General features: G+C 39.9%; 1 protein-coding gene across 2 annotated transcripts in view; it reads right to left on the bottom strand.

The window, feature by feature from the left end:
* TRPC4 (transient receptor potential cation channel subfamily C member 4) overlaps positions 1-20,120 on the bottom strand; it is a 242,653-nt gene that overhangs the window by 135,797 nt on the left and 86,736 nt on the right. For both annotated transcript variants that reach the window (XM_077158048.1, XM_077158047.1), the window contains exon 2: positions 9,012-9,414. In XM_077158048.1, coding sequence (XP_077014163.1) covers positions 9,012-9,389 — 378 coding nt within the window. In that variant the 5' untranslated portion in view covers positions 9,390-9,414. The remainder of the gene's footprint in view (positions 1-9,011; positions 9,415-20,120) is intronic.

Raw genomic sequence — 20,120 nt, 5'->3', positions numbered from 1 at the left:
ACCAGACGTTTCGGCCACCTCGGGGGAGGGGTGCCCTCCACTTGACCTTGGACCTGTTAACAAGCAGCTGCCCAGGCCTGGCCCGTGTCCATCCTTGACCTCCATGCCTCGCCCAGAACCCACAGCGGGCCCCAAATGAAAAGCCCAACACCCCCTTGGACCCCCAGCCTCTCTCCCTTTCTGGGCGCTTGCTTTAAACTCACCCACACTTGACACCCGGGAGTCCCCCTGGCTGCCACCCCTGGACCCAAAAAAGGCGCCAGCCCCGGGCCCTCTCCCTCTGCTGTGGGCAGTGCTTGCTGGGTGAGTCCCCCAAGCTAACAGAGCCCCCACAGACTCCTCGCGCCCCTCCCTCGCCCCTGGGGACCCGAGAGGAACACACTGTCTTCTCTCACATCTTACAGCCTCAGTCTCCCCCTCAGGTGGCACCCTACCTCCTCCAGGACCCACATTTAAAATCTGCTGAGAAAAAAAGAACAAAAGAACATGTTTCGGATGATTATTTATCTGTAATTCAATAGTCTTCAAGAAGAACAGAAGATTAACATGACGAGGACATTAGATGGGGTATTATTTTATGAGAGGGAATGGCCAGTTAGCTTAACTTCTTTCTTATGTTAACAGCACTGTGCAGTGACCTTTCAGGACAGAGCCGTACAGACCCCTCAGATTACCACTCTCCAGCTGACTAAACATGCCTTATGCCCTGTGATGTAACAGCCTTTACACGTCCTGCTGTGGAATAATAAGACTCCATGTAATAGTTAGATTTCCATAGCACTTCTTAATAAAATACCTTACATTGACTACAACTCTACATTATACACCCATGTTCGGAGATCAAGGCAGCTGGTTCATGCTCTCTCACTCTCTCCCTCTTTCTTTCTGAATTTTCATGGTTCCTGAGATCATGATTACAAATGTATTGAGGTTCACGCACAGCCAGGAAGTAACCAACAGACAAGGTAAGTTCAAGCGTCTTGTGAGGCAGGGGCAGCTCAAAGGACATGCGTATGCTTGTACCATAGCATCTGCTGATGGCCACATGGAGAGCTCACAGCTCCGGAAGGCACGTTACATGTCGTGAAGTGCAGAGAGGAGAAGTGAATGAATGCAGGAGTTAAAAGGGATCTTTCTTGGGGTATCTGAATCCTGAAGCAGATCAATTTTCAGATGCAATCAATCTGAAAAAATTTGATTTGCTTTCTTAGCATAGCTCTATGCCCAGTAGCAAGTGATGCATTTATCAACTGGAAACGGTTGTGTGTTTTCAGTTAGCATGTTATATTCTGGGTAGGATTTATATTTGCATCAATACACTCATGTCAGTCTCCTACTTCAGACACTTTGAGTTTCTGATCTCATAATAGGCTGTTCCTAAAGCCATAAATTGCATTAGCAAACCTGCTAGAATTACAAAAAAAAAAAAAAAAGATGACTGTGCACAAAGAGGAAAAGAGAATGAGTGAACTGAATAACATTCTCCTCTCTGAACCCAGTTTCAACTTCCAATGATTGCATTTTTCAAATAAAGAGAGAAGTCATACCCTAGAGGGTAAATCGCCAGGGTTTAAGTTCATCCTTTCAGCACATTTTGTATTACTAGTTTACGTGTTTGCCAACGGGAAGTCAAGCATTATGTCAAAAGAGCTGTGCCACTGGTGTAGTATGCTAGCATAGCACGTTGCTTTAAAGCATTCTGCCTTAAAAAGAAACCCTTAGAAATAGTCTCATAGAACCTGAACATCATCAGACTTTGAAAGCAGATAAGATAATACTATGATTCTGTTTAAAAGCTCAGAAGGCCAAGCTGAGGGCAACTCAGAGACTGGTCCATGGCAGTATCAGCAAGGGGTGACCAGGAGCAGAAGCCGCCTGTTCTCACAAAATCCATGCTCTCTTCATAGGCCTTTGTTATTCCTTAATGTACTGCTAACTACAGCTATTCAAATTATAATGGTATGGTGCTGTGAATGAGCATTCCTTTTATGGACATCATTCTCCTCTGCACCTGAAAAAAAGTGCATGGAAATAGGTGACACTAAACTTTAACAGAAGAGCTGCTTTCTGCTTTTACGGTTCCCAGGGCCCAATGCATACGTAATCAGTGACACTTGGGGGCTCATAATAATTGAACAGATCTCCTTCCAAGCACTTTATAGTTATTTCCTCTAATCCATACAACTGTCTGGTAAAGGGTCTTTTGGCACTTCCATTTCACAAATGAAGAAGCTGAAAGAGATAGGTTGAATAACTTGCCCAAACCAACCACGGTGAAGACAAAGAGCCAAACTTTGAACCCAAGACTATCTGAGTCTAAAGTCCAAGCAAAAGATGAAGTCCAATGAAGAAACTGTTAGAGAAGCTAATATGATTTTTTCTTTTTTTTGGCATGGGCAGGCACCAGGAATCAAACCCGGGTCTCCTGCATGGCAGGCGATAACTCTGCCTGCTGAGCCATCGTGGCCCACCCTAATATGATTTTATTTTACTTTCTCTGAGACATTTCACTTTGTTCACAATATTGCATCCCAAAAAAAAAACTTTTTAAAAAGTTATTTTAATTTAAAATACTAAAGTATATATTCCTCTAGCATCCTCACTGTAGGGGGTTGGGGAAAGCTAAGCTAACCCTTATGCTGGCTCCTTCCAAGGATGACTTCCAATATTGTGGACAGGATTCGTGCCGTAAGTAAATCCTTTCTCATTATAAGTGCTTCTCCAGGGTACTGCTAAAGCTTCCTGGAAATAGCACACAGATTTCACTTGAGAAGTTGTATTCATCACCAGAGGTGGCTCCATGAAGAGGATTTGGGGGGACAAGCCATGTACTCCCAACACCTCGGAGCCTGCAGTCCAGTGAGCTGAAAGGAGAGAAAGGCAGTGGCAGTCGACGGCCAGGGTGTGTTTGTCAGTCAGTCTTTACAGAGCCAGAGACATAAACGGTCCCATAATACTGAAGATAGAAAGTCTGAATATGCAGACCCAGTGGCTTTTTAAAGTGTGCTTACCTCACACCCTAAACAAGGATAATCAACTAAAGGACGTAAATTCTTCAGTGGCTGGTGTAGGGCAGCACTGTGGTGATTTCCAGGGCTCTCGAGTCCCAGCAGCAGGATTTCCTGGCTTTGTGACCTGCACAAGCCATGCAGCCTTCATTTCTACATCTACAGAATCGGGGTAACAGCAGCACCCCTAACGGACTCATGGGAGGGTCACATGAGAAGATACGAAGACAACTTACCCGGTGACAGTTGTCAGCTGCTGTCGGCGGCATCCCCGGAATACGGTTCAAGGTTGGCTGCTGGCTAGTAATTTAGAGGTCTCATTAGTCAGGCCAAACCGCTCCCCATGAAGACCCCCTTTCTTTTTCTTCTTTGTAAAATGAGGGACACTGAATTGGATGTCTCAAAAGATCCCTCCCAGCTCTAAAATGCTGTTCTAGTTAGCTGCCGGAATGCAATATACCAGGAACGAATGGCTTTTAAAAGGGGGATTTAATAAGTGCTAGTTTACAGTTCTAAGGCTGGGAAAATGTCCCAATTACAAGTCTATAGAAATGTCCAATCAAAGGCATCCAGGTAAAGATTCCTTGGTTCAAGAAGGCAGGTGAAGTTCAGGGTCTCTCTCTGAAGTGAGAAGGCACATGGTGAACACAGCCAGAGTTTCTCTTATCTGGAAGGGCACATGGTGAACACAGCATCATCTGCTAGCTTTCTCTCCTGGCTTCTTGTTTCATGAAGCTCCCCGGGAGGCATTTTCCTTCTTCATCTCCAAACGTCATAGGCTGATGGACTCTGCTTCTCGTGGCTATGTTGTTCTGCTTTGCTCTCTCCAAATCTCCTTCATTCTCCAAAATGTTTCCTTTTTTATAGGACTCCAGAAACTTATCAAGACCCACCCAAATTGGTGGAGACATGTCATCACCTAATCCAGTTTAGCAACCACTCTTGACTAAATCACATCTCCAGGGAGATAATCTGATTACAGTTTCAAGCTTACAGTATTGAATAGGGATTATTCTGCCTTAATGAAATGGGATTTAGATTAAAACATGGCTTTTCTAGGGGACATACATCCTTTCAAATCAACACAAATGCTATTTGCTTTTGAACTTACAAACTTTTTTCCACTTGAAATCCTCTAGGATCTGAACGGCTGAACTACTAAGCAATGTCTAAGAAAGTCTTATCCCAAAGGGGGAAAAAACATAATGAAGGTGTTCGTGAAAACGAGGACCTCTCTCTCATGTTAAACTGTACTGAGTTATTGGTATTTAAGGGAATTAATCGAAATGTCCTGAAAATCAGCATAGGTATCACTCAACACATCGAACATAAAATATAGAGCCGCAGGCATTCTATAATCTTCAACATCTTCTAAGGTCGTGGCTATCAGAGTGGGGTCCCCTACCAGACCTGCTGTCTCAGAAAATGTGGGTGATCTGTGCCTTATGCAAGCCCTCCTGATGATTCTGCTGAGAACCGCGGTCCACGTGAAGCATGGAAAAGCAAATTCTGTTTCTGATACACCTTCACTGAAGCAGCTGAAACTGAAGTTGGGTCTGGCCTTGGAGGACATCCAAGGGAAAGTTTGCTAGAAAGAATTAAAAGTTTTGCTACCTATATAACTTGCCAAATCCCAACCAAAACCATTCCAGCCAATCCTAAAGAACACCTAGGGCAATATATAAGATTCTACAAAGGTTCCGTGCACTAGAGTAACTTTCCAGAAACCTACAACCTCCAGATGGGTCCCTGGTCCAGATAAGTCCTGAAACCTAGAGGACCAGCCTCTCCAGAACATCAGATATTTCCATCTCCCTACCCATATTACTGACAGCCCGTTTCAACATGAAAAACCTTGAATGGCCATAGCCCAAAGACCCCTAAAGAGAGGGATGGAAAGACTTAAAGGTGATGGTGGAGCTATACAGAAAAGACAGAGTTTAACAAATGAGTATGATTGCTGAATCATTAAATTGATATCTCTCTTAGTTTCCAGTGTCTTTGAGTAGCTAGAAGTAAAAACCTAAAATTGTCAAATTGTAACCCATGCCAAACTCTGAAATCTGTTCTATAACAAATTTACTGCTTTTTTGTATATATGCTATTTTTCACAAAAAAGAAAAAAAAAGTCAATTATGATGATAAAAAAATATTTATTACTTTCAGCCTGTATATTCTGGAGCAGCTAGAATGAAAAATCTGAGTGGATGGTGTGGTAGCCCATGACAAACTCTGGGATCTGTCCTGTAACTACTTGTTGAAGAGTGCTATGAAAATTATCGCTTTCTCCTTTCTTTGCTTTGTATTTATGTTATGTTATTCAATAAAAAAAGTAAGAACAAAAAAGCCCATGGGTTTAGTGTTGGCCCTCAAAAGATATAGTTGGTTTGTATAATGTTTTCTGGGCTTCTTTCATTTTCTTTTATCAAGAAAGGGAAAAAGAATCTAAATTGTATGTGGCTGGAAATGGATTTCTTCTACGGATCAGTGATTTGTGCTAAATGTGCAGAGTCTTGCCTCTGCTACAAGGAGCGTATTACCTTTTCAACATTTACAAAATGTGTTATTAGGAAACAGAGTAATAAAACATAAAAAGAAAAAAAAAGTCAAGCAGCGAATCAATTGACTGGAAAGGGGGCTAAGAAGTCACTCTCAGTACTCTCTCCAGAGAACAAGGGACTAAGAGAGTTAAATTGAAAGTTAAATTAACTCCTCAGAGGAAATCATGCAATAATGCTAACAAGGAAATGGCCTGGTGAGAACCCAAGTCATGACACCTTCCTGCTGAACAAAGGAGCCATCAATCCCCTCGGATTCTACTACGTGAAAGAAATAAACTAAGGATTTGTCTTTTCGTCTTTATACTAAAAACGGTGTGCTATGAAATCGATACTCTAGTTTAGAAAGGTCTACATTAAATATTGAAGGAAGATTTTTAATGATCTATGCCCATCTATTTATCCACAACCAAAATCTTCCCATTAATTGAGAAAATCATTCAGTGTATTCCAAATCATCATAAGCCTTTAAAAGATATTGAAGGGCAAGAAGAGAAAATGTTCAGAAAGATAGGACAGCTGATTTTATTTGCTCCTGTGTCCTCACTGTCATCTCTGTATTCATCCCAGGCCCTCTCTTAAGCCCGACCTGAGTATTACCGCCTCCAAAGCTGGAAGTCACCCAGAGCCTGGAAGAGAAGGGAGAGGACGTTGCCACGTGGTGGGAAAGCCACGGAACCCCAAAAACTGCCAGAGACAAGAACGCTACAATCCCAGAAGGAAACAAGATTTCCAGTCTCCAAAACTGTGAGACCACAAATTCCCAAAGTTTAATCCACACCATTGCATGGTATGTTGTCTAACAGCCAGCAAACAAAACAGTGATTTTCCATGAGATCTTCTTTCTTGAGTGCTTTTAAGACAAGGTGTATTTACTTTTTCCCACTTGGACTGTACTGTTTTCAGGTTTTAATACACTTGGCTCAAGTGACTTCCACAACACAATGACTGACTGACTATACTTCAGAACTTTAGGAGATACTAATGAGGCTGATAATTAGGTGGATTAGAATAATATACAGGACGGCTTGCAAAGGTCCCAAGAATAAGTTAAGGAATTAGACCTTACGAAAGAAAAAATATCCCACCAAGAACATATTCATTACCTATAAAGTATTAATTCATGGAAATTGTCATCCCAAAAGGTGTTGACCATGCTTAGCAGATGTACTGCCTAAGAAAATGACATGTAAACAGGCAGCCTCTCACGGGGTTTGACAGCAGCCCTAAATGCTGAGGACATCTTTTGTGTTCTATACTGTGTGATATATGATAAGAGACAATATGCTATAAGACAATATATGATACGATAGAAAACATTTTAGGTCACCATAACCTCCCTCTCATAGTACAAGATAGCAGGACTCTGAGGTAGATTAGAATTGCTCTTTCAAAATTACAGTGTTGAAACAAAAAGCCACAATTTCTTTCTATTCTCAGTGCCTTCGCTAAGGGAGAATTCTAGAATAGAAAGAATTCTTGGCCAGCAGACTGACAGAGGAGAAATGTTCCAGAAACACCCGGCCTGGGACACTTCAGATTCCTGGCAGATTGCAAACCTTCATGACCTCTTATTAATACTCAGTGTCCAGCCTGAGTGCCTCTAAGGTGCCGGGACCCACTTGTGAGTCTACAGTTCAGCTCAGAAGTTGAACATTTTCCAACAAACACTCTCATACTAGCAGATATCATTTCCAGACACCAAATTACTCTGGCCAGCACACATGTCATTGACCTGATTTAAGAGACATCAAAAATCTCTGCCCAACATCTTCTAAAAAATAGGACTAAGATGTTTGTTTCGTAATAAACATGAAAACACGTGATGGCAGCTGTGTTCTAAAGACGCATGTTCTAAAACGACCTAGAACACCGTCTCAGTCATCTTTCTCATGGCCAACTATAGAGACATAAATCAAGAGGGTTTACAAGTACAATATCACTGCTATTAGAGAAGGCAAAAACATTAGGGGTATGACAGTGCAAGGGAGTTCAAAACCACAAAAAGTTTAGGATAGAAGTACTAATATCTAAATAGTTAAAAACAGACTCCTATTCATTCCTGTCTAGGGTTCCCACCTTCTTCTCATTGAAAACTGGGATGTAGCAGAAAACATGTCTTCTGGTGTTTCCAGGCCTGTCTAACTCAGTCAAGTTCAGTGCAAGTGTGCAAGGAGAGACAAAAGAAGCAGACTTTCCATATCAGTAAAATTTTATCAATACGGTAGGAAGATAACCCACAAATAACTGGATATGAGACAAACAAAACAACAAAACAAGCACAAGGCAGCAAGCAGAGAGGTATTATGAGGCTGCTGTTTCTTTGAACTTTGGCTTCAGATGAGGGAAGGGATCGAGGTGAGACTTAAGTATGGATCATGGAACACACTTGTGAAAAGAGAAGAGGTTTTCAGGAGGCTCTCAGCCATGAAATTCTCTTCCTCGCAAAGGACAAGGTTCTGATAAAAGCACTCCAGGAAAGCAGAAAGATAACGGAAGCCGGCTATAAAAGAATGCAACAATTCCTAACTCTGTCATTTGCAGAAATAGCAATTGGTGCATTATCAAATAGGGCAGAAATGGTGAGGGCTGTATTAACGTGCATTTTATAGAAGTTCACTTTAAAAGACAGATTTGAGCTCGTGCAGTATGTGATTTATTTGCAATAGTCAATTAGCCTTGTTGCAACAAAGTAGAAATTTCAGGATAAAGGAGGAAAAAAGGATCAAACGGATGATTCAATTACAGTGCACTAACAAAGGAAAGGATTTAGACAGACAAAAACAGACTCTTTATTTCCTTCTGATTTTAATATTGTGTTAGGCACATGCCGTTTCTCTTTATTTTCTATTGATGACATTAAGATACAGCTATACTTTTGCCTTCATGAATTTGACAGTTACTTCAACAGTCAGATTAGTAATCTTTTTGTTTTTGTTTTTTTACTATGAGTCTCGATTTCAAAGAATCCCATTGAGTTTGCTAAAGAGCAGTATTCAAATTAGACGTGCAACCCACTTCCGTACTAAGGTGCAATAAGATGCAGAGATCCAGAATGGGCAGGCATGGAAAACACCAAACAATCCCCAGTCTGCTGCTGCAGAATGCCGGAGAATTAAAGATGAGGCAAACCATGCACACATGCACATGAAACCCTAAATCACATACTAGGGTTGCACATTACACAAAAAATTTCCAGTCTATGGGAAGCCAGCCCAGGTGACTTTGTTTTTCTTTAGTTCTTCCAACTGGGAATGAGATTTGTCAGGGCGGGGGGTGCAAGTGGAGAGGACTGTAGGGAGATAGGAAGGATGTGCTTTGCACTAGTTTTCTGTTATAATAGTTCTGATTCCAATGATTACATTTCTCAAAGTTCGGGGGAATTTGAACATCTATAGCAGCAACCTTGTGCAAAGTAAATTAAAAGCAGTATTTTTACATGTACCTGTTTTTCTCCACTTGGCTTTTTGTGGTTCAAGAGCAGCTCCACGGCTCCAACCACTTCCTTCCTGATGGCGTGCAAAAGAGCGTCTCCTACGTAAACGTTAAAGCTCAAGAGCAGCTCGATGAGCTCCAAGTTCTCGTTTTCAATCGCAATGAGGAGAGCAGTTCTTCCGAGTGGATCGATGCAGTTAATATTAATTTTAAAATAAATCTCGGCTTCCTCCAGGGATTTCTTGACGCTTGTATAATTCCCCTTTTCCACGGCATTCAAGTAGGCTTTTTCTGATGGTGAGAGCTCCGATTCTGCCCGGACTATCCTCAAAGGGATGCGGTCTCGGCAGGTGGCATTGGCGTTCCTTTTGTAGTAGAACTGAGCCATGTCTCATGCCATGCTAGTCCTTTCCCTGTAGAAATGCACAAAGCAAACAAAAAGCATGAGGATGAGTGGCAGGACACCTTTTATTTCTCACGTATTATATTTCTTTTCAAACTCGCATCGTGGCCACAGCCATACTGTTACTAATTCACCCTAGCTACCGTATTTTTTCTTAAACAGAAGCAGAAGACTCAATTATTCAGTTGTCTAGAAACATAGACTAAAGAGTTCTATTCTATGAGGAATAAAAAAAAAAGGACTATTTGGCAAGGTATTTAAAATGCGTGTGGAGATTTCTGGAACTTATAGAAATTATCATGCATATATGTAGTTTTTGCAGCGCACCTGGATAATCAGAGGACATGTCTTTGAAGACTCTATGCAAGCACACCATCCTGACTTCCTTCCGCTAATCACGGAGATGCTATTGGCTGCATGGGATATTGCCAGCTTGGCAGAATGTCCGATATCCCATCCCCAACGTTAGCAAGTAATATCAAAGTCCCTGCAAATTAGTACAAGTAATGCCAGCAAAATATGTTGCTGAACCTGATAAGCATGGTTTTATTTTTCATCCTTTGTGAGTGAAGTCATTGAGCAGGAAAAATGTATACTAATGATATGAACCATCAAATGAGTCTAATAAATTCAATTTCCAGAAGAAAGATTTGGGAAATGATTAAATATAGACCTAATTGAATATTAAAATGATATTTTCTTAATTCTGTACCTTTATATCATGAAACAATATTTGAAAGCTACAGTAAAGACATAATTGAAGGTGAGTTAATTTTTTTACATAAATAAAAATCATCCTAAGATAAATTAACAATGACAAAGCCATTGGGAGCTATATTGAGTTAGTATCATCCTAAAGATACAAATTTACAGGAAAGATGAATTAGACTTTGAATACAATTTCTTTATTGCTTTACTGTTATTGTTTGTAGCTTTATTGTTAGTTCAAGATTTCATATTTGTGATCTGAAGTATTTTATTCTGCTATGCTATTTAAATTCAAATCATGTGTTTCTTCTTCATGTTTGCTATACTAAGTTAAAATGCATGGGTTAATCTAGGTAACTAAACATGCATATCCATCTTAATTGATCTTTTAGACTTAATCATCTCATGAATAAATTAACCTAATAGGAACAATGCTTTAACTGGACATTAAACACCTTCCTAATCAAGAAATGTGGATGCATTTAATACACGACTTTTAGTCTTGGAAATTATGTGTTGTCTACAAACTACTTTAACTTAAGAGTAATATGAATTATCAAGTAGTAAATTGTATCTTTTGACTCTCAGATAACTTATTAATCACGTCCCACCTAAGACTAGTGTTTGAGGATACCTTAGCCCAAACAGATACATCTGGAAATGGAAACAGGCACACATACACACATCGTATTAGTGCTGAATACAAACTGTGACTCTTTCATTCAAGATTAAGAATCAGTCTAAGGGAATGGAAAAACTGTATTTTAGTTTGTTTCATTTACTTTATCAATGGTACCATCATATAAAGAATAAGAAAACAAGCAGCTTTTTTTTTCAATTTTTAATTAATTAATTAATTTATTAAACATAACCACATACAAACATTCTCACCATATGATCATTCTATTCTTCATATATAATCAACAACTCGCAATATCATCACATAGTCATATATTCATCATCATGATCATTTCTTAGAACATTTGCATCAATTCAGAAAAAGAAATTAAAAACCAGAAAAAAATTCATACATACTATACCCCTTACCCCTCCCTTTCATTAATCACTAGCATTTCAATCTACTATGTTTATTTTAACATTTGTTCCCTCATTATTTATTTATTTTTAATCCATTTGTTTTACTTGTCTGTCAATAAGGTAGATAAAAGGAGCATCAGACACAAGGTTTTCACAATCACACAGTCACATTGTGAAAGCTGTATCATTATACAATCATCTTCAAGAAACATGGCTACCGGAACACAGCTCTACATTTTCAGGCAATTCCCGCCAGCCTCTCCATTACACCTTAACTGAAAAGGTGAGATCTATATAATGTGTAAGAATAACCTCCAGGATAACCTCTCAACTCTGTTTGGAATCTCTCCGCCATTGATACTTTATTTTGTCTCATTTTGCTCTTCCCCCTTTTTGTCGAGAAGATTTTCTCAATCCCTTGATGCTGAGTCCCAGCTCATTCTAGGGTTTCTGTCCCACGTTGCCAGGCAGGTCCACACCCCTGGGAGTCATGTCCCACGTAGACAGGGGGAGGGCAGTGAGTTTGCTTTCATGTTGCCTGAGAGAGAGCACCCACATCTGAGCAATGAAAGAGGTTCTTTTGGAGGTGACTCTTAGGCCCAATTTTAAGTAGGCTTGACTTATCCTTTAAGTTAAGTTTCTTATTAGCAAGCCCCAAGACTGGGGGCTCAGCCTATTGCTTTGGTTGTCCCCACTGCTTGTGAGAATATCAAGAACTCTCCACTTGGCGAAGCTGAATTTCCCCCTTTCTCACCATTGCCCCAAGGGGACTGGCAGCAGCTTCTGATGCCTCATTTTCAAAGTGCAGGTCCTGGTAGTCCTCCTGGTTCCCAGGACCCCGCAGAAGGTCGTGGGGGCTGGGGGAGGGGCAGATAGGAGCAATGAAACCCATTAATAAATAAACTCCATCTAGTCCAGATAACTGCCTGAAATGGTAACCACATACAGAGGTTTTAAAAAAGGAGTGGCACTGAAAGAAAGACACATTCTTATCAACACTATATTAAAGAAATGGAATTGGGCATGAGATACTACATTTGATAATCTTTTTCTCCGGCTATAAAGTGAGGAAAACAATACCAAGCCAGCAATGGGAGAGAAGATAAGAATCAAAGAGGACAATCTTTTATTAAACCTGATTTCGTCTTTCAAACTTAGTAGCTGGAGAAAACATAAGAACCCACGTTAGGATAGGCAGGAAGAACTGAAATATATTAAAATTTTAAATATATTAAATAAGTTTTAATATTTACAGGGAATATTAAACACACAGAGAGAACAATGCTTATGTCTCAAACTTTCAAGAGTAAGGACGTGTCCTTCTTGAGATGCAAGTGTACTAATAGAAGGACAAAAAGTCAAGTTTAATGTTTTCAAACTGGGATATATAAATGCAGCTGCAAGTGGAAGGTGCTGATAAGGCAGACAGAACTCCAGAGCTGACACACTTATCAGCAACTGCGGAATTGCTGGGGATCGAAAGTCTATAGAAAATAGGAGACTCAGTATAGTCCATATCTTGACCTAAAATGTGGAAATAGAAGCATTTTCTATCTGGTCCTGCACTTTCAGAGTGAACTCTCCAGAGGGGAAAAAGAGTATCTTTTTCCCTTATGAGATTATAGAATTTAAAATATCCTTTCATTTCAATAGATTCTTTTACACAAATAAAACAGAAATGAAATGAATGTTTCATCAAGTTACATTTTTAAAGACTCAAAAAGAGATGGGAAGGGATGGAAAAGCTCAAATCCTGAGACCAGTCTTTTTAATTAGCCTTCAATTTATTTTTCCCAGATAGTTGGGAATTTTAAAAAGTGAGGTGGAGGGAGCTATAACTTGAAATTTACCCTAAGAGAAATTAAAAATTGGTCACTAAATATGAAAACCACAATTGTCTTGGCAACATAAAGATATACAGGAGAAGACAAACTTGCAGATGTTTACATGTATCTGAAAGGCTGTTCCCTGAAGGAGGGTTTAGTAGTTGGGTGTGGAAAGAACGTGAATTTCAATGAATACGAAGGAAAGAAAACAGTTCTATCAACTCTTGACTACATGCATTCCTTAAAGCTGAAATTAACTCTCCCCAAGTACCTTTATCTTTTTCTTTTCTTCCATCCTTCCTTACCCCTTCTCTCTTCCCCCACCCCATTTCTTTTGCTCTTTATTCCACTATCACAGATGCATTTTTATAGGTGTGTTCTCATGACATGGTGAAAAATAAATACTCCTATTCTCTTATTCGTTTTTAGAACAACATTGAAAACATTTAAATTTCACTTATACTTCCTCGGGAATCTGATATGAAATAACATTTTCACAGATTACTCATTCACATTCAATCTAATTCAAAATTTTCTCTTGCTATTGTTATCATATGTTACCACAATAATCTGTGGCAAAACACATTCTACATAAACATACAATGCTCTGATTTTGGCACTTATGCTATGAGTTTGGCACCAGTATTCTGATTTTGGCAATCATGCTGTGATGTTGCACTCTGAATTTTAGACTCTTTTCTAATGTTCTTAGGCAGGAAACTCACATTTTCAGGAATTACAAGTTTTGTACCAACAACACCACACAATGAATGAAATCTTTTGTATTTAGCCCAACAAAAAATTTACTGCCAAAATTTTTCTCTTGAGTTTCTCACATGGTAAAATCTCAATGGACTACAAAATTCCTTTAAGAGGTTTTGGAGACAGCTTTGTAAATTCCAACAATGAAATTTTGGAAGTTTTACTACTCAATGAAAAGAAGAAAAAAAAAAACACTTTGCTAACTGGAGTATTATGCCATTGAGGATCCTAAAAAAAGGAAGTCAGGGTTATACATTTTTTTAAAAGTAGAAGCCCCTTGGGATAAAACAAGCATCACACTTAACATGAAACACTAAAAATTCCTACAGCTTTTGGTTTTGTTTTGTTGTTTGTTTCCTATACACACACTGAGGAGATAGGCATGTGTGTGTTAAACATTTTTATTTAATTTGATTTTTATTTCAGGGGATTTAGAAAACATAAGTTTTAGAAAAGATTTGTAGCAGTCAGAGTCTGAATTTTCTCCTGGGGAGCTAAAACGTGTACAGCTTCTGTCTTTCTTCCCACCAATTTCAAAGGAAAAGATGCCTGGGCCTTCGCCCATTTCCATTTCTCCAAAACTTCACCTTGATTTTCTGTCATTTATTCCTTACACCTTCTTTCTGCAAACTGACTCATTCCCCTCAGACTACAAATGCATTTAATTCTCCTTTTTTCTCCTTTTTAAATTTCTAAATATATTTGCTGCTTCTTTCTGTGCTGTCTCTGGCATTCCTTGCTATACAAACCTTAAGGCCATCCCCCCATCTCTCCATTTTCTCTCTCTACTATGACATTATAACCGACAAATCAGGATTTAAGGGATGATTTTGATTGCTGAATCGTTATATAAATATCCCTTGTTGCTTTCTGGCCTCTTAGAGTAGACAGAGGGAAATACCTGAAATCTCTGAATCGTCATCCAGCTGCCTTGATCTCTGATAATGGTTGTACAGCCTTTATCTTCTGCCCCTGTGATTGCAAAACCCTTGTGACTAACCTTTATCTGTACGTAATTATCCAGTTTTTCAACTTTAGAGTCTGGTAATCACTAAAGACAGCCCCAAATGTTCATTAATGAAGGGTCCTGGGCCGGCCCAGAACTAACTCACCCTAAGTCCCAAATTATCTTGAGACCCAAAGCTGGATTTAACCAAGTGGGCCCAATGACACGCGCAGTAGCTTAGATTTTTTTTTTTTTTTACTTTTTTATTGTATAATATAACATATACAAAGCAAAGAAAGAAAAAATTAATAGTTTTCAAAGCATTCTTCAACAAGTAGTTACGGGACAGATCGCAGAGTTTGTCATGGGCTACCACACCATTCACTCAGATTTTTCCTTCTAGCTGCTCCAGAATATAGGAGACTAGAAGGGATAAATATTTTTTTTTATCATCACAGCTGACTTTTTTTTTCTTTTTTTGTGAAAAATAGCATATATACAAAAAGCAAAACATTTCAAAGCACAGCACAGCAATTAGTTGTAGAACAGATTTCAGAGTTTGGTATGGATTACGATTCTACAATTTTAGGTTTTTATTTCCAGCTGATCTAAGATACTGGAAACTTAAAGAAATAGCAATTTAATGATTCAGCAATCATATTCATTTGTTAAATCCTACCTTCTCTGTATAACTCCACCATTACCTTTGATCTTTCCATCCCTCTCTTTAGGGGTGTTTGGGTTATGGCCATTTTCACTTTTTCATGTTGGAAGGGTCTGTCACTAATATGGGTAGGGAGATGGAACTATCTGATGTACTGGAGAGGCTGGGCCCCCTAGGTTTCAGGACTTATCTGGACCAGGAAACCCATCTGGAGGTTGTAGGTTTCTGGAAAGTTACTCTAGTGCCTGGAACCCTTGTGGAATCTTATATATTGCCTTAGGTGTTCTTTAGGATTGGCTGGAATGGTCCTGGTTGGGGTTTGGGGAGTTATGATAGGCAGCAAGGTCTAACTGAAGCTTACATAAGAGCAACCTCCAGAGTAGCCCCTTGATTCTATTTGAACTCTCTCTGCCACTGATACCTTAGTAGCTTAGATTTTTTTTTTCTTTTGGCATGGGCAGGTCTGGGAATCGAACCTACATCTCCGGCATGACAGGTAAGAACTCTGCCACTGAGCCACCATTGCCTGCCCAGTGGCTTAGATTTTAACCTACAAGTTACCTAGACCTCATCCCGCCATTTTCTTTCATAAGTCCTGTGACTGAGCATGTAACCAATGTGTGCATGTGCAATAATTAGATCACCTCTAATTCCATCATCTGGGTCTATGGGGCTCATTATCCTAAATGCTGCCCACCTTTTCTCCAGTAAAACTACTCAAATTACTGCAGTTCGGGAGGCAGATTTTGGGTCATTAGGCCATTTGCTCTCCTACTATGAGCATAGTAAAAAACTCTTTCTCTCTTTGAAACCCCGGTGTCCCAGGAATTGGTTATTGAGCACGTCAGTCAGAAGAACCCACGGCCTTTGTTCGGTAACATTATTGCCGCCATCATGACCTTCTACAGATGGTCGATGAAAACACATTTAGGTGCTTCTCAGACCTCATGGTACTCAAGGTACACTGCAGGTCCAGCAGCCGGGGCTCTGCAATCAGCCTTGTCCTGCAGTGCGTCCCGAGCCACGTTCTCAAAAGCTGCACCCCCACTCCCCGTCACCCCCTCCCCAACAGCTTTTCTTCTGTCTAAAGCTGGAATGTTGACACCATCAGAGTTCTCCTTGTTGGCCCCTTTCTATTTTCCATCTTTTTCTTTCATTAGTTATTCTTATTCACCACTTGTTATACAAAATATTCCATGCGCCTGCCACATTTTTAAGTATGCAATGAAACCCACGTTGCCAGATCAGACCTCTCTCTTAAGTTCTAGATGTGAGATGAAATTAAGGACCAGTCACTCCACTGTCTTGGCATATTTCACCTGCTCAACAGCATTCCCTCCACGTCATGCTGCCTATCTTTAGGTCAGCATCTTTATGTGAGCTCTGATGATACCATTCTAAATAATCCTTCTATTTTGCTTGCATCTTTTCCACCTAACCTGCATGGCACCACATGCTTAACCTTTCTAAAGTGCAAATCTCATTTAATCATGCTCTCATTTAGTCATCCTTCAATGACTGACAACCATCAACAGGAAAAATTACTAACTTATGCGGGAAAGCCTACCTTCTGGAATCTGGCTTCTGAACACTTCTTTAGTCCCAGGACTGCACCTGGCAAGCCTGACTCCACCCTGAGAAAAGCACCAAAGGACCCGGCTCCTGGGCGCTAACCTTTCTCATCACACCTGCAATACTTTTGCTCCCTTAAAGCTCCTGGCAACTGTTGACAATTTTAGAATCTTATCTCGAGTAACACAGCCTCGAAGGAATTTTCTTCCCTCTTCCTCAGCAGGATTGGGGTCTATTGTCTGCATCTTCCTAGATCTGTGGACACATCTCTTAAATTCAGGGCCTTTCTTACTTGCTGTGGATAGGGTATTTGTTGTGAGCTTTGAAATTTTCAACCATAGCGCCAAGCAAACAGCAAGTTCCCAAAATACGGTGATGAAACAATGAATCAATGCCTATACTCTTAGAGTTATACTATTGTCCTTTCAGATAATGGGACATAATAAATAGGGCCATATTTTTATCCACTTGCCTAAAATTGGCATAGCCATTCTTGGCCCAAGGAAGGTGTTCTACTTTGCTAGCTGCTGGAATGAAATATATCAGAAATGGAATGGCTTTTAAAAAGGGGAATTTAATAAGTTGCTAGTTTACAGTTCTAAGGCTGAGAAAATGTCCCAATTACAAGTCTATAGAAATGTCCAATCTAAGGCATCCAGGGAAAGATATCTTGGTTCAAGAAGGCCGATGAAGTTCATGGTTCCTCTCTTATTGGTAAGGGCACATGGCGAACACGGTGTCATCTGCTAGCTTCTTCTCCTGGCTTTTTGTTTCATGAAGCTCCCTGGGAGGCGTTTTCCTTCTTCATCTCCAAAGGTCACTGGCTGGTAAACTCTCTGCTTCTCGTGGCTGTGTTGTTCTCTGCTCTCTCAGAAATCTCCTTCATTCTCCAAAATGTTTCCTCTTTTATAGGACTCCAGAAACTTATCAAGACCCACCCAAATGGGTGGAGACATGTCATCACCTAATCCAGCTTAACAAACATTCTTGATTGGGTTACATCTCCAGGGAGATGATCTAATTACAGATTCAAACATACAGTATTGCATAGGGATTATTCTGCCTTTACAAAATGGGATTTTGATTAAAACATGGCTTATCTAGGGGATATACATCCTTTCAAACTAGCACAGAAGGCAACGCTGAATAGCTGGTTTGTTGTTGTTGTGTTTTGTTTTTCTCTGCACATCTTTACTCCAAGCTTTCATCACCTGTATGAGGAATTAAACTGTAGCATGTAAATGGGTTTACACGTAGTTCACCACTCTGGAATGTGCTTTTCATGCTACTACCTGAAATCATCGGGCAGAGACACAACAGAGAAAAGGGCAAGACTTCCTTAGAAAATACTTTAGTACCTGAATCAGAAGATGCAGAGTCAGTGATCATACAGCAGGAAACTAAAAATATGCATATTAATCTCCTTAAAATTATAAAGGAAAATAGGGGAAATGCTAGTGATGAGAAAGCATTAAGAAGAAGTAATTAGAGCTATGAGTAGAACAACAAATTAATGAAGCTGAGACCTGGAAACTCAGGTACTAAAACTCTTCCAGTTAGGAAAATACAAACATTAAAAGAAATGGAGACTGGAAACATAGTGGCCAACATCAATACATTAGCAACTGAAGAAAATGAAAACTAAATAATGGAGCACAGGAAATAATTTAGTAGTCATGACCAAGAATTGTCATAATTGTGAAAAGACTGAAAGGATTCATAGCATCACATACGACATGTAAGACCAGCTTCCTCATTGACAGGAAAAGAGTTCTCTAAGAAAACAAAAAGTGTGTCCCCCATGAGAACTGCAGCCAGATACATCATTAGGAACAGCTATATCAACTGGAATTGGTTGTTCTAGAAAATATTTACCCAGGAAGGATGTGATTGCAAACTAATAAATAAGTTCAGTTTGTTCACATGAGAAAAAACTGTGTTTGAACTTATTTGAGCTAAGATGTCGCTGGATTGGTCAAACAGCTCTGTTATCAGATAAGGGTTTCCTTATCAAGGCATCTTCAGAACTTTCACCTTGCTAAACTTACCAAAAGTGAAACTACGATATGATAAATATGGTTCAATCCCAACTATTTCTTCACCTTGAACGATCTACCTTAAACCTCTTGAGCCCAGGCTAGAAATCATCATAACTATCCTTTCTGACTGCCCCCCAAAACCCCGTCAAGGTAATGTTTCACTTCATAGCCATGGGTTCCAATAAATTGAGCTTTGCTTTATCAGGAGATTGTCTAGTGACACTTTTGGGCCTTCATAACAAAAGATAAAGAATCAAATCGAAGTCAGACCTCTTGGCAAATTCGGAGGCAAGAATATAATGGGGCATTTTAAAATGAACAGAGCAAATAAAATTGAAGCCTGAATTTTACTTTTTGTTAAAATTATTTAAATGCAGAAAGGAATAAAGATAGTCTCATGCATGCATGGCCACAGAAGATTTTTCACCCTAAGACCATCCTTGAATATGGGATGCTGTAATATATGGAAAGTATTGACAAAGAAATAGGAATGAAGTATTCTGCTGTTTAAATAATCAAGAGATTTTCATCTGCATTGCTCATTGATAAATACTGAAAGAAACAGGGTGTAGGAGAATGCCTGGCACCTTAGTGTTCAAAGAATATTTGTCAAATAAACTGAATATTTACAGAGCATGTGCATGTCACAATTCGTGTTCTGGATTCTGGCAAAGCCACGGTGGATGAGACCTCACGGCGCTCGGGGCCATCGAGACCCCACCTCCACCCCAACACATGCAAGCAATTAGAATAATTATAAACATTTGTAAGTGCTGCGATGGAAAAAAACAGTGAGAAGAGATGCGGAAGCAGGGAGGAGGGGAACTGAGAGTGAAGAGGCACGGTGGCCGCATCTCTGTGAAGGTGTCAGCTGTGGGAAAGGGTGCAGGGCCGGCCAGAGTGTGAGAGCCACTGCCAGGCGGGGGAGTCAGGGTTGCAGGGTAAGAAGGAGGGTGAGCCAGTGCAGGAGAGGAGAGGGGCCTGGAGAGAGGGCACCCAGGGCTGCAGGGTGAGGGGGGACAGGCCAGTGCAGGAGGAGGAGAGGAGAAAAATACTCATGACATGCACATGTAACATTAAAAATCCCTAGATTTAAACACAGTCCAAAAAATTAAAAGGTGAAAGAACAAGGGAAATTATTAAAAATAAACATGAAAGAGA

Source organism: Tamandua tetradactyla, chromosome 4 (assembly GCF_023851605.1).
Source record: "Tamandua tetradactyla isolate mTamTet1 chromosome 4, mTamTet1.pri, whole genome shotgun sequence".
Lineage (NCBI taxonomy): Eukaryota > Metazoa > Chordata > Mammalia > Pilosa > Myrmecophagidae > Tamandua > Tamandua tetradactyla.
Note: the sequence above shows the minus strand (reverse complement) of the source record. Positions and strands in the feature narration are given on the sequence as shown.